At 42.1% G+C, this 12,989-nt stretch overlaps 1 protein-coding gene across 1 annotated transcript; it reads left to right on the top strand.

The window, feature by feature from the left end:
* The first annotated feature begins 1,201 nt into the window (after window positions 1–1,201).
* SELENOH (selenoprotein H) lies at window positions 1,202–12,604 on the top strand. The gene is made up of 5 exons (XM_007423074.4): window positions 1,202–1,359; window positions 4,045–4,197; window positions 5,399–5,544; window positions 8,643–8,774; window positions 12,326–12,604. Exons 2-4 carry the CDS (start codon window positions 4,046–4,048, stop codon window positions 8,741–8,743), a joined length of 399 nt encoding a protein of 132 aa, XP_007423136.2. The 5' UTR covers window positions 1,202–1,359; window position 4,045; the 3' UTR covers window positions 8,744–8,774; window positions 12,326–12,604.
* Window positions 12,605–12,989: the final 385 nt, after the last annotated feature.

The raw sequence follows: 12,989 nt of genomic DNA, 5'->3' as shown, positions 1-12,989 counted from the left end.
CACCTTGTTCCTAGCAGACTGTCATGTTTTATGTTAAAAGGATTAACTAAGCACTGCTGCTAATCTTCCACCTATCTAAATGAGAATTCCTGTTCAAGGATTAGCTTGTATGGATTCTGCTGCCTTGACAGATGTAAGAGACTTGCTTCTTTCTTCAGAAGTCTGACTGCTAATGCCCTTCTTGCTCTCAGAATATGTAACGGTACTATTACAAAACTGTTCAGTGGCAAATGAAGGAGGTGTCTTACCTGGGATCTGATGCTATTTTAGCAGTGGCAAGGGGCAAGTCATGTTCAGCTGCCCATCACTTTTCTGGAGGAGGTTACCTTTGGCCCCAGAGGCAGGACTAGACCCAACTGATGGAAATAGCAGAGCAGATTTTAGCTCAAGGTTAGGAGAAACACCCCAGCTGTGTTTTCACAACACAATGATCCATAAACTAACCATACTCTCTGGAACAGCATTCCTCTGAAGTCTGTATGGCCTCAATCCTATTATAATTTCAAAAAACCTTGAAGACTTGGTTTTTTCAACAGGGCAGCTTGTGACCCTGCTTATTGATCTATAGTTTAAAGGGTATAACTGGTCTTTTTGTTTTCTTAATATGGGTCTTAGCAATCTTATTTTTTCTTGCCTTTAAAAAAAAAATCCTGATGATTTATACTACATAAGCTTATTGAGGCTTATATGTCAATTAATTGTCTGATTTTGCACAACATTAAGCCACGATGCATCAATTCTGGCTTAGCATACTGTGTGAACTCAGCCAATGAGCGCGGTCTGGCAGCGGGAGAGATTCTCTCAGGAGGCAAATAATGTACAGTACGCCCCTTTGTTAGAGCGCTGGGCAGCATCTCTTACTGTATTGCAAGATTCTCCACTGAGCTACAAGTTGGATTCAACTATTTCTGCTCTATGAAGCAGTGGGCGACACGGAAGAGCAGAAGATACTTCCGTGAATGAAGCAGGACAATTGCACAAGCAAAAGCTACCCCAGGAAGCTCACAGTGACGGAAGAGCGGCGGACCGCAGTTCCCGTTTCTCTGGAAGCGCCGGCCTTTCGCTGAAGCGCGCCGCTGCCTGTCCCGCCCACCGCGTTAGACTAGGCGGGATTCTGACTGCGGTCCACCCAGCGGAGAGTCGCAGCCTTTGCTACACCGATTTGCAGCAGCCCTTGAAAACGTGCCCAGCTGACGCAGCGCCCTTCGAAAGCGAGTCGTGATTGGTTGCTACGGAACCTCACTCAAAACGCCCCCGTTTCACGAGGGCGGCGGTAGCGGCCATCTTACGAAAGTCTTTAGCGCGCGGGGGATTGAAAGCCGCGGGATTGTTGTGGTTTCGTCGCAGGCGCTTTGGAAGGTGAGCCAGGAACGCGCCTCCCTGTATTTGGCCTGTGGGGTTACTCATCTGTCTTTTGCAGATTTATCGTCCATGTGCCTAGTTCCCTTCCACTCAGCGCCACTGGTTGAAGCTGCGGGAGATTTCCCGTTCTTGAGTATAACCTGCCCAGCACGTGGGTTGTACTGTCGATAGTACAAAAGCGGCAAGTTTGCTTTGCTTCTTGAAAAGCCGGAGTTGCTCTATTCTTAGTCATAGTTAGATTTTGGGTCATCGGTTTAATTACCCCTCTAAATCTGAGAGCAGGATCTCTTTTCGTCAACTGTAGAGCCGTGATGTTTTAATGTTTAATCTCAGTGCTTTTCTTCTTTGCAAACATCCCGCGGTTCGTTTTTCTGTCTTCTCAAACGAGGGTTTTTGAACTGATTCTGTTCTGCTTTTATTTAAGTTGTGGTTATTGCCATTTCTCGTTCCTTTCTTCAAGTTTTTAAATCTCTTATCATAACGTTGTCCAAGATTATTGATTTTGTCGTTATTCATTGCATTTATATCCATCCATACTTTTCTCCGAGAGCTCAGCATCTCATCCAGTGAGCCCCATAGCTGAATGGGAACTTGAACCCTGGTCTTCCCAGCAAATCCCAACATTATTAAACTACCCTACACTGGATCTTTCTTGGTTATACATGGGTTAAATAAACCATGATCATTTATATTCTTTTTTTGTCTTGCTTTCTCTTTTGATGAGAAGCCTGGAGGTAATAGCACACACAAACCCATATTCTACACTCTTTGCCAAAAGTTTGGTGGAGATGTTTCTGAATACTGAAGCACCAAAGGTGTATTTTGCATGGAAAAAAAACCCAATTTCATTGCTTGCCATTGAAGAACACTTTGATAAGACTGTTGAAAATCCTGGACTACTGCAGCCAGTAGTATGTAGATCACCTCCTCTCCCATTTTCTCCTAATGTGTTAAACTACAGTTCCCATAATTCTAAGCTAGCATGGAAAGTTACAGTTCAATGTATCTGGAGGGCTTAGGTTGGGAACTGCAGTTGACAGTATTAACTAAATGAGGGGTGAGTAACTTCCATTAGTTGAAGAGCAACACCAGGCTTTCCATAGCATGTTAAGGGCCAGATTTTCTGGAGTTTTAAAGGATGGAATGGATCCTTTTAAGCTCATTAATCCCTACCCAGTGCCACTAAATAAAATACCTGAGATGAGGGCAGAAGAGATGCTGATGAGCCCTTGGCCCCACTTTTTGCACTTCTGAACTCAGTGAATCAAGGCTGCTTGGCTTTTGCTATATCTTTGGATGGTTCCAGATAGAGTATGCAGTTATTCTACCTTTTTCTCTTTCCATCTTCCTGTGAAAGGAAAAAAGGCAGAAGATACAGTGGATGGATTTCAAATGAGAGTTATCATCAGTAAAGCAGATTAATAACACAATAAATAAGCATTCTCTAAGCACTCTTTCTTTGGTCTGTTCTTCCCAGAAAGATCTGCCACATACTGAGATCTATACAGGTAATCCTCAACTTACAACCACAATTGGGACTGGAATTTTCGTTGCTAAGCGATGCAGTCGTAAAACGTCACGTGACCACATCCCTTAGTGACAGCAATCCCAGCACTCCCTGTTGCCATTGTTAATTGAATCCCACTGATTGTTAGCTGAGGACCCACCCCAATATAAGCCATTCTGGGCTTAGTCCTTCCCAGCCCTGAGCCTTAGTAAGGTAAGGGACTGCCTCCTCTTCAACTCCCCCCACCTATCTCCCCCCAACAACTCTGCTGTTTTTGCTGCTCTGCACCCTGCCATGCGAGGCAGCAAGTAGCCCCAGAACTGCATGGTCTGGGGCTGCTTGCCATGTTGCAGCTCAGGACTTCGTGCACCGCAGCTCTGGGGCTGCAAGAAGCCCCTGAGCTGCAGCAAAGCCACAGCCGCCCCTGGAAGCCTCAGCCGGCCCGGCAGCACAGAGCAAAACCCCAGCAGCACAGCACAGAGCCCCGGCCACCCCAGCAGTGTGGCACAAAGTCTCAGCCCTCCGGGAAGCCACAACCATCCCAGCACCATGGCGCAAAGCCACAGCCCAGCACCATGGCGCAAAGCCTTAGCCACCCTAGGAAGCCCCAGCCCAGCCGCCCTCACTGCCTTGCACTCCAAGATCCCTACTGCCCTGCACTCTGCTGCCCCAGCTGACCTCCCACTGCTGACAAGTCATGCTTGGCCTGGCCCTTTGTGAGGCAGCTGCTGGCCATATGAGGGCGTCTTCCCCAGGTCTCATGAGGAAACTGCTATGCATGACCTTGGAAAGAAAGCCTTGTGCAACCAGCAGCTGCCTCGCAAAGGGCCAAGTTGGGCATGCTTGGTCAGCAGAGGGAGCAAGAAGATGGCAAAGGTCAGCTAGAGTGACGGGCTACAGAGTGCAGGGGGCCAAAAGGGCATAGATGGGGAGATAGGTGGGTGGGGGGAGTTGAAGCACCCCTCCAGTCGTAAGTACAGGCGGGCTGCCAAGCACCCAAATCACGTGATTGTTGGGGGCGCTACAGCGGCCATAACTTTGGAACTGGCGGTAAGTCCTTTCATTCAGTGCTGCTGTAACTTCAAACAGTCGCTGAACGAATGGTCATAAATCAATTACCTGTAGTCCAAGAGGACAAATACAATATTGTTCTTCCTTCTTGCCTTCTCTTGTAGAATGCCTCCCAAAGGGCGGAAAAGGAAGCCAGATATTCCTCAAGCAGAAGCTGCCGCATCTAATGGAGAGGGAGCCAATGATGTGGAGAAATTGCCCAAGTTACGGAAGAAGCATGAAGGATTGGGAGATCTCCGTGTGATCATTGAGCACTGGTAAGAGATTCTTGACACATTGCCTACATATTGAAAGAGGAGATCAGTTAGACACCTTGTTTTAAAGTAAGTTTTTTTTCCCCCATTCTGAAAATGATTCCTGGACCTGGGATAGGCATCCAGTAAAAAAAAAAAGTTAACATTTAAGTAGTGTGACTTTTAATTAAGTTTGTTGAGAAAAACAAGTTTTGTGGGTGTGGGTGGATATTTCATTTTTTTTTAAATGATGCACTTATGTTGTAACAGGAGCTTAGAGCTGCCTTCCCTTAGCTGACATACACTAAACTAGGTGTTCCAGGAATTCTAGAAATTAAAGCCTCAGTAGATCTGGAGATTCCTGGCGGGGATTTTGTTTCAGATACCTGTTCCTCCAAATTAGGAGAGAATGCTATCTGCTGTTCTTACAGGTAAACATATTAAAACAGCTTTAAAATAAATTCTGCTGACCACTCAAACAGAAATACATTGTTAGTACTTAATATTCTTAATTCCTTGATCTTTTAATTTAAGGGTTTTCAAACTTTTTGAGGTCACAGAACCTGTAAGTTAAAAAATTCTGAATCTCTGTTCAAGAGGCAAAGCTCTAAAAATAGAAAATTAGCTGGGTTCAAGTGAACTTTTTCTTTTCTTTTTTCTTTTACTTTTAGTCTCTCACAGAACCCCATCAAGTTCTCATGGAACGTAAGGGTTCAAAACACAGTTTGAAAAACTGCTTTAATTGATTAAACGCTGTAGCCTACTGTACATGGAATCTGTTTTGAATCAAGTATTTCATTCTAAAATTGGGCTTCAGTACAATAAACTTTGCATGCAATGGACCAAATTGCTGCAGCCGTTCATGTCATTTGTACATCGATGTTAATGACACAAACTGTCACTTAGGAGATACACATGCATGAATTTATGCCAGTATGTCTTTTATGTAATGACATGATGCAAATGTCAATTTGTGCAATGTATCGCACAAATGCCATAAATCGCCGCCACAGTGACATATTTTTGAGTTTAATGGACATTTGTGAATAACAGACAACCCCCCCCCCCAAATAAAATGTTAAAATTAGGTTTTTGTTAAGAAACAAAAAGAGAAAGCTTAGACGGTGGAAACACTTCTTTTGAAGTTCTACAGGGACTTTCAAATAACAGTTCACGTTCCTCTATATAAAAATGTTTTTTCCTCCTTTTTCTTCAATATTGGCAGCAAAAGCTGACGAGTCTTTGGGCGTAGAGCTGAGGCTGTCAGCCAAGAGCTGTGCCTGGCTTTTCCTGACATCCTTGTGGAGATCAACCTTGAAAAACCCCGGAGGAATAGCTTTGAAGTGGTTCTCTTGAAAAAGGATGGCACCAGTGAGTTATTCTGTTGCTTATGAGAATGGGAATGAGATAGTGTTAGATTTGCAATCTCATTGCTAACTATTGCTTAGCTATGATCTATTGAATATACAGTTGGCTGAACTGTGGCCTACTACATTAACCCAGTTTCCTAGGTTCACACAACAGCTGAATCATAAATTAACCATGCTAGTTAAGATTGCAGAGTTTGCTGTACAATACACTTGACCACAAGTAGTACAGTGCATGAGTTAAGCTTGTGAGCAAGTTCTCAAGAATTGCTGTATCTATCTGGAAGACATTACAGAATGAGCTTGATTATGTGCCATCAAGTTGGTGTCAACTCTTGGTGACCACACTGATAGATTTTCTCCAGGATACTCCATCCCCAATCTGGTCCTTCAGATCTTTCAAAGGTGCAACTGAGTCCATCTACCTTATTGTGGATTGTCCTCTTTCTTTCCTTCCACTTTCCTTATCATTATAGACTTCTACAGAAAGTTAGGCCTTTTTATAACGTGTCCAAAATCCAATAATTTGAGCCTGGTTATTTGTGCCTCAAGTGAGAACTCTGGATTGATTTGTTTTATGATCCATTTGTTTGAGATAGCATTTGATATCCATGGTATTCTCAAGTCTTCTCCAACACTAAAGTTCAAAAGCATTAATACTCTTCCTATCCTACTTCTTCAAAGTCCAGGTTTCATTTTTATAGTGTGTCACAGGGAAAAACATTGTCTGCTGTACCTATTGTTATTGCTTTGGTTTTCTTTATATTTAATCTTAGTCCCATTTTTTTCCCTGTGCTTCTTGACTTTTTCTTACTAGAATAGTTTCAGATTCCCCCCCAGTATTCTAAGTCAGGTGTCTCCAATGTGACTATGAATCAGAGGAGAATTAGCCCTCTCACAAACTCTGTGTACATTTCACAGTATTGGTGTGGGGGTGGGTATTGATACAAAGCTCTTTCAGTTGTTTATCCAACATCAGACCATCCACTGCAGAAGTCAGCAACATAAAACCCATGGATGCCAGACTGTTCTCCCCTACAAAACAGTTCTTCATTCCCCTAAAATGAATTCAGTTTTATAAATGGCCAAGATTTCCTATGAGAGCAGCAAAACCTTGCACAATATTTTATGGTATATCCCTGAAATCTCATGAGAGTTGGAATGAGTTGCTCAGATCTTATGTAAACGTATACAGTGCAGCCTAGAAAGATTGTTAACTTTGTTCTGCTGCATCATATCTTATGTCTGGGCATCACTTTAGGTGTTATGCAGTTTTGAAATGAGAAATAGTAGGCTCTTCCAATTAATACCATATTTTCCCTCAAATAATTACACGTATTCACTGAAAATATAGTACTGACTAACTACAGAATGAGCATGAAATGCAAAGTGGCTAAAAACTTGTATCTTCAAAGGGGGAGGTTGATGAGTGAACTAAACATGGCCCCGTCTTGTCACTCTTTACATATATTGAGTATCTGCCTTTTTTTCTCCATGGAGACCCTCCGTACCAATCAAGACTTTGGCAAATTGAGATCCTCAAATGGTGGAGAATTTCCACGGCTAAGGAGATGGTTTGTTGCAGATATTCACCCTCTTTACATGGAAGGGAACAAGATGCAGATGAAAGGGAAGTATCTCATGAGCATACTTCTCTGGGAATAAGACCCACTGAATTTAATGAGACTTACTACAGAATAAACAAACCTAGGTTTACTTGTGTTTGCAAGTAAGGACAACACAAGGCTGTATATTGGCTTACTTCCTTCTTGCAAACAGGAAAAAATGTGATTTAACAACCCTGGTTGACAAGGTAGGGAAATTGGTGAGGAAAGGTTGATCTACATTCAAGATCATCTTCCTTCCAGGTGAAAGTGATAAATGTTGTATTTTAGATATGAAAAACTAAGATGATCAATATATTCATTATAATGAATGGCTGTGCCACATTTTCATACAGTCTGGTTTATTTTAATACAAGCTGCAGCTACATTCAGTTTTGTTTATGAGCTCTGTCGAGGAAGTGTCACTGTTTTCTTCATAACACAAATGTGGCAGGGAATTTTAAATAATGGCTAGTACATTGCAGAAATCAATCTATTTTATTTTATTATTTTATTTTGCTAAGCTTAGAAAGGAGGATATTTATTATTTGTATAAGATGCTTTTTGTTAGCTTCCAAGATGATGGAAAAATATAAGCTATGGTACTCTCCTTGCCACTATAGACTGTAGACCCTCTGTTTGCTTGTAGATCCAACAGAGGCTAAAGAAAAAACATGCTGCTGAAAGTTTTTGAACTAAGATATTAAAATTTTCAACTTGGCTGCTGTTCAGGATGGATGAATATAAGGGAGGAAGTCCACCGCATCTGGAAGCACTGGATGGGGAAAGCCCTTATAAGATAAACATTCCTGCAGTATTTCTCTCCCAAACATTTATTCCAGAGTCTCTATCATTTAAGAAAACTTCATTGATGTTACCTTCCACTCTTGTTTGTTTAGCTTAATGTGACCTCATAGGGTTTTGGTTTTCTTCCTCCCTCAATAACTATCGCCTCCCCCAACCTACTTCTATTCCAAATGTATGAAAATGATCAGAAGAAAGCATGCCAGCTATGGATAGTTGCTGATGATTGGGTATCAGCCATATTTGGTACTTTAAGGATGGAATGAATGGGATGGATAAGTTTGCAGTGAAATATGACCGTCTGTTCACCAAATAAGGTCAAAATGGAATCTGCAAATTCAGGAGCCATATTCCTCAGTTCCCAGCTTCTGATGGCTAACCTGAATAGCTATTCCTATCATTCCCTGAGTGTGCCTTACGCTGGGTACCTAACTTGGCGTTACTGATCTGATCAGCCTACAAACACAGTGCCAACTGAAAAACTGGCTCAGCTTGACAGAAAAAAACAAGAGGTAGTTCAGACATGAACAGTGTGGCTGCTAGTAGCCCCATTTCTTTGTAAAGGCAATTAGTTGATCAATGAATTCAGCCCTGGTTACAAATCACATAGCCTCTTGGCAGTATGCATGGGATGTATTGACATCGTATAACCCAAATACTGGTCGTGATTGCCTTTTGTCTTAATTACTTTTAGAGGCAGAGCTGTGGAGTGGCCTTAAGAAAGGGCCACCCCGTAAACTGAAGTTCCCAGAACCCAGCAACATTGTTGAAATGGTGAAGCGCAACTTAAAGTAAAGTCAGCAATGATGGGGTAGGAGCACCAGTGGTAAGTTCATATCCAGAGTGGCGGGGAGGGGGGCAGACTTTGCCACCTGAGGTGAAGGTGTAGAGCTTGAGCTTCTTGATTCATACCGATATTTATTGTAGCTTATAAAGTCCCATTTCTGATGGCATTTGTTCCACATCCTGCCAACACAGTAAGCTACAAACCTTAGAGAGCTATGCACAATCTTGAGGGATGGCATGGAGAAAATAGCAGGCACATGGTCACAAACAGATCTTTACAGCTTAGCACATCTGATGAATCCAGTCACAATTGGCTTGCTTCTACACACATTATGATAAGCCAAAAACTATGGAATAATCATTCAAACATTTCAATTCATTGAACTAAATTACAAACAAATCTGTTTATGGCTTAATGTGAAGTCTAAGCCAAACTATTGTGTGACTATCAGTGAATAATTGATGTTAACTCCTAAAAGGAAGTTCTAAAACATGGGAGCAGTAATTGAAAATGACTGTTTCCTGGGTCCTATCAGGTGGATAGGAGAGTTGCCTCTTTCTGACCTGATCAGAGAGGCTGATGAATATGGGGAAGGCAGTCCTGCAGATAACTAGTTCTGGAGCCATATAAGACCTTAAATGTGACACTAACATTTTAAATTGCACCCGAAAGCCAACTGGATTAAGTCCCCCAAGTGTAACATGAAACATTAATCGCTGCTCAAACCACTGCATTTTATACCAGCTATTGCTTCTGAATGCTTTTCAAGGGCAGACCCATATAAAGTGTGTGACTTTAATCCAAATGGAAGGTGGCTAAGTGACTGTGAGCAGGGCTTCCCAATCCAGGAATGGCTGCAATTAGTGTACAAGATGGACCTGCAAAAGTTGTGGCCATATTTGCCACTTGCTCCTTGAGCAGGGGCTGTGAGTCCCGAAGTCCAAGTTGGGGACCACTTCTAAGCAGGGGAATATAATGTCATTCAGAGTAACAGTTGATGCTATCCTGGAATCAGTTGGCCTACAGATCCAAAGCCATTCTGACTTGGAGGGATTCAGTGAGAGTCTGCTCCTCCCCACCCAGTCCTTGACAGCCTCCAGGCACTGGTTCAGCACCTATACTGCATCACTTGATTGATGTGGGGCTGAGATATATAACTAAGTATCATCATATTGATACTGTCTGGCCCCCATGCCGATAGATGACCACTTCCAGTGGTTTCATGTAGATGCTCAAACAGTACGGAACCCTGTGGCACTCCACAAAGTAGAGGTCTCTGAGCAGAGATCTCATACCCTTCTCCCCCAACTGGAACCAATCCCATAGGAAAGTGGAGCACCATCAAAGAATGGTGCCCCTCAGTCCGGTCAACAACAGTTCAGAATACCATGGTTGAAAATATTAAAAGCCCCTGAGAGGTCAAGGAATGTACAAGAATATGGAGATGGCCTTGAAGAAAATATGCTGTGATGTTGGGAAAACATGAACTTAGCCCAGGAAGGCATTACAAATAAATTCAAGATTGCCCCACCCTGAGTCTCCTTGTATAACAGAGAGGGCAAAAGAAACTCTGTCAGGCTTTCAAGATTCTGTTCTTATAGCCCACATCAATAAAGCAAGTCCTAGTATTGTGGCATTTAATTCCTGGCCTGGTCTACCTCAAAAGGCTGATAAGAAAAACCAGGAAAGTTGCACTCCCCTGGTCTTTCCAGAGGTCATACAGAAATGCAACTAATGCAGTTTCCATGCTGAAACCTAACTTCCATGGTTCTGAGTTCTCTAAAATTACAGTATCACCGCTTTCTCTACCACCTTCTCCAAAAGGAGGGGGGGGTTAAAAGTTGTCCAAAATAGTTGAATCAAGTAATTATTTGTTGAGCAGGGGGTACACCACTGCATCTTTCACCGAAGATAGAAACAGTCCCTCACTCAAAGAAGCACTGACTACTGCTTGAATCCAACCTTCTGAATCGCACCAGAGGCCTTAACTAGCCATATGGGGCGTGAATACAGCTGAGAAGTGGTGGAGTTGACACCACAAAGAGCCCTATCTTCTTCCCAGCACTCAGAAGACAAACTGATCCCAGTTGACTTCACAAGGCAAAGCCCTAGTCATTGCCATTGGCACTGAGCAGCTACTGTAGAGTCCAACTTGGCTTGAATCTGGTATCTCTCAAATGCTGCAAGCTTCTTTCAGAGTGGCCCTTTAGGTGTTTGTGGTGATTCCATAGAAGGGAGCGGATCACCATAAAAGTGGCTGCTGGATTCTATTCAACAGACATGATGAGCAGCAAAATATTTTTTTCAAACTTGAGCTTTTACCAGTGATTGGACAGATTCAAGAGGTCTACCTCCAGTGATGCTCTAGGTGTCTCTGCTGCTTCATCTCTCTAAGCTCCTCAAAGAATCAAAAAGCCACAGTAGATCTAAACACTCTAATGCTGGGAGGATGACAAAATGAAACACAAATAGCTAGATGTTTCAGGATTACATAGTTCAGGTACACCCAAACAAGGTTTTATTGATGCTTGCCTGAGTTTTGTTGACAAATTTGCACATTTTTTTGGATAATCATCAAGTTTTAAGATTGAATTTCAGAATTGTAAAGAACAGCTAGGATATCAGAACAGTGTGGATACTACATAGGTAGGGTTTTTCAGACCAGGCATCCTGCTGAACCAAAATCCAGAACAGCTGAATTGAACTGGTTCTGCATGAATAGGCCTTCAAAGATCCATCTGGTTTTATGGTCAAGAGTCAAGTCTCAGGATCTATGGAAATCATGTGAACTGCTATAAATTAATGCAGGACCCAAAACAAAACAACACGTTCATTTCAGCCCAAGTTTCCAAGACACTATCTGGCCAACAGCCTCTTCCCAGTACAGTTGCCAAAAATTACCAGCAGTTTGTGTTGCATGCTGCTTAAGTATTTAATTGGTGGGAAATGGAACTAAGTCTCTTTCATTGCTGTTCCTCTATTGGTACCTTTTCCTTTAGGAAAAGTAGTCATATCATAAAGACAGAAGCAGGGTGGTGGTGATGAAGTAATTGTTTTAACTATCCTGTGAAAATGCAGTAGTACATCCACTTCTCAGAAATAAAGCTGCCTACCAGGTTACATATCTTTAAAATTTAGTGCCAATGTCCCAGTTGGGCATTGGTATTAGAGCTGAAGGTTCCAGATTAAATGACTGGGTTGTGATACAGAAAGTACATGGTTAGAGCAGTATCTAATTTGTCCAAAGAAAATAAGGTTTTGAATCTCCTGTGCCAGCCAACTGGCCCCTGTACAGTATTTGAACAATTGCACTTGAAGAGGGGAAATCTGTAGTATCCAGCACCCACCACTGATCATAGTATCTAAATGTTTTGAATTGTAGTTTACATCTGTAGAACCTTAAATTCTGTATCTTTACACTGTGGGAATCTCTCTTAGGGTATAGAGTTGTACTATGGATAATCATGTGCATCTGTAATACATGGTTTCAGAAACAGAAACAAAACAGTTGTTCACCTGGAAATTGTAAGCGATGCTCTTGAACTGGGGAGCAAGATCTGTGGCTAATGGCTGTCTTTCGTTTTCTGCAGCCTCTGTGATGGCCGTTTGTCCTGTGAGTTGGAGCATTCATGATGGGATATGATGAAGTGGGGTAAAGAAACTCTGGTCATATCTCTGAAACTGCTGCCCCTCCCTCACAAGGAAGAATGGACCAGATATTCTTTCCTATCCCTCCATCCTTTAAAATGTTTCTTATTCCTGGGAACGTTTTTCGGAAGAATTTTATTTTCAGTAAAGCTTGACTGCCTCCTCTATCTCGTTTAATTCTGTTCCGTAAAATAAAGGTGTCACAATATTCTGTCCTAGCAGTTTAGTGTTGTCCATGGTTTTGCAAATTAAAGTTACACATCTGTATTAACATGTCGAACTTTTATCTACTGAAGTGTTAAAATTGCCCTCTCAAGCATATACAGGAACACATGACTTCTGAAAACATCATTTCACACTTTTTTTCTATTGCATTTTTATTCCTCCCATGGCTTCAGGCTACCTTGCTAAATTTTTATCCTGTAATGTTTTTTCCCCAATAAATCTAAAACATTTTGTGTGCTTGTTCGCTAGTGACATTTTAGAAGTTGTACTTAAAATTTCTACAGTATTTGGTCCCTTGGTATCTAGAATTGAAGGAAAATAATCCAAATTGGAAGCTTGTGTTGGCAGAGAAAAGAGAGGGGAGAATTCTTCACAACTACT

Source organism: Python bivittatus, unplaced genomic scaffold, assembly GCF_059951505.1.
Source record: "Python bivittatus isolate LINGU-HERP-01145 unplaced genomic scaffold, Pbiv_v1 ctg000480_np1212, whole genome shotgun sequence".
Taxonomy (NCBI): domain Eukaryota; kingdom Metazoa; phylum Chordata; class Lepidosauria; order Squamata; family Pythonidae; genus Python; species Python bivittatus.
The sequence above is the reverse complement of the archived record's forward strand: the minus strand, read 5'-3'. Positions and strand labels throughout refer to the sequence as shown.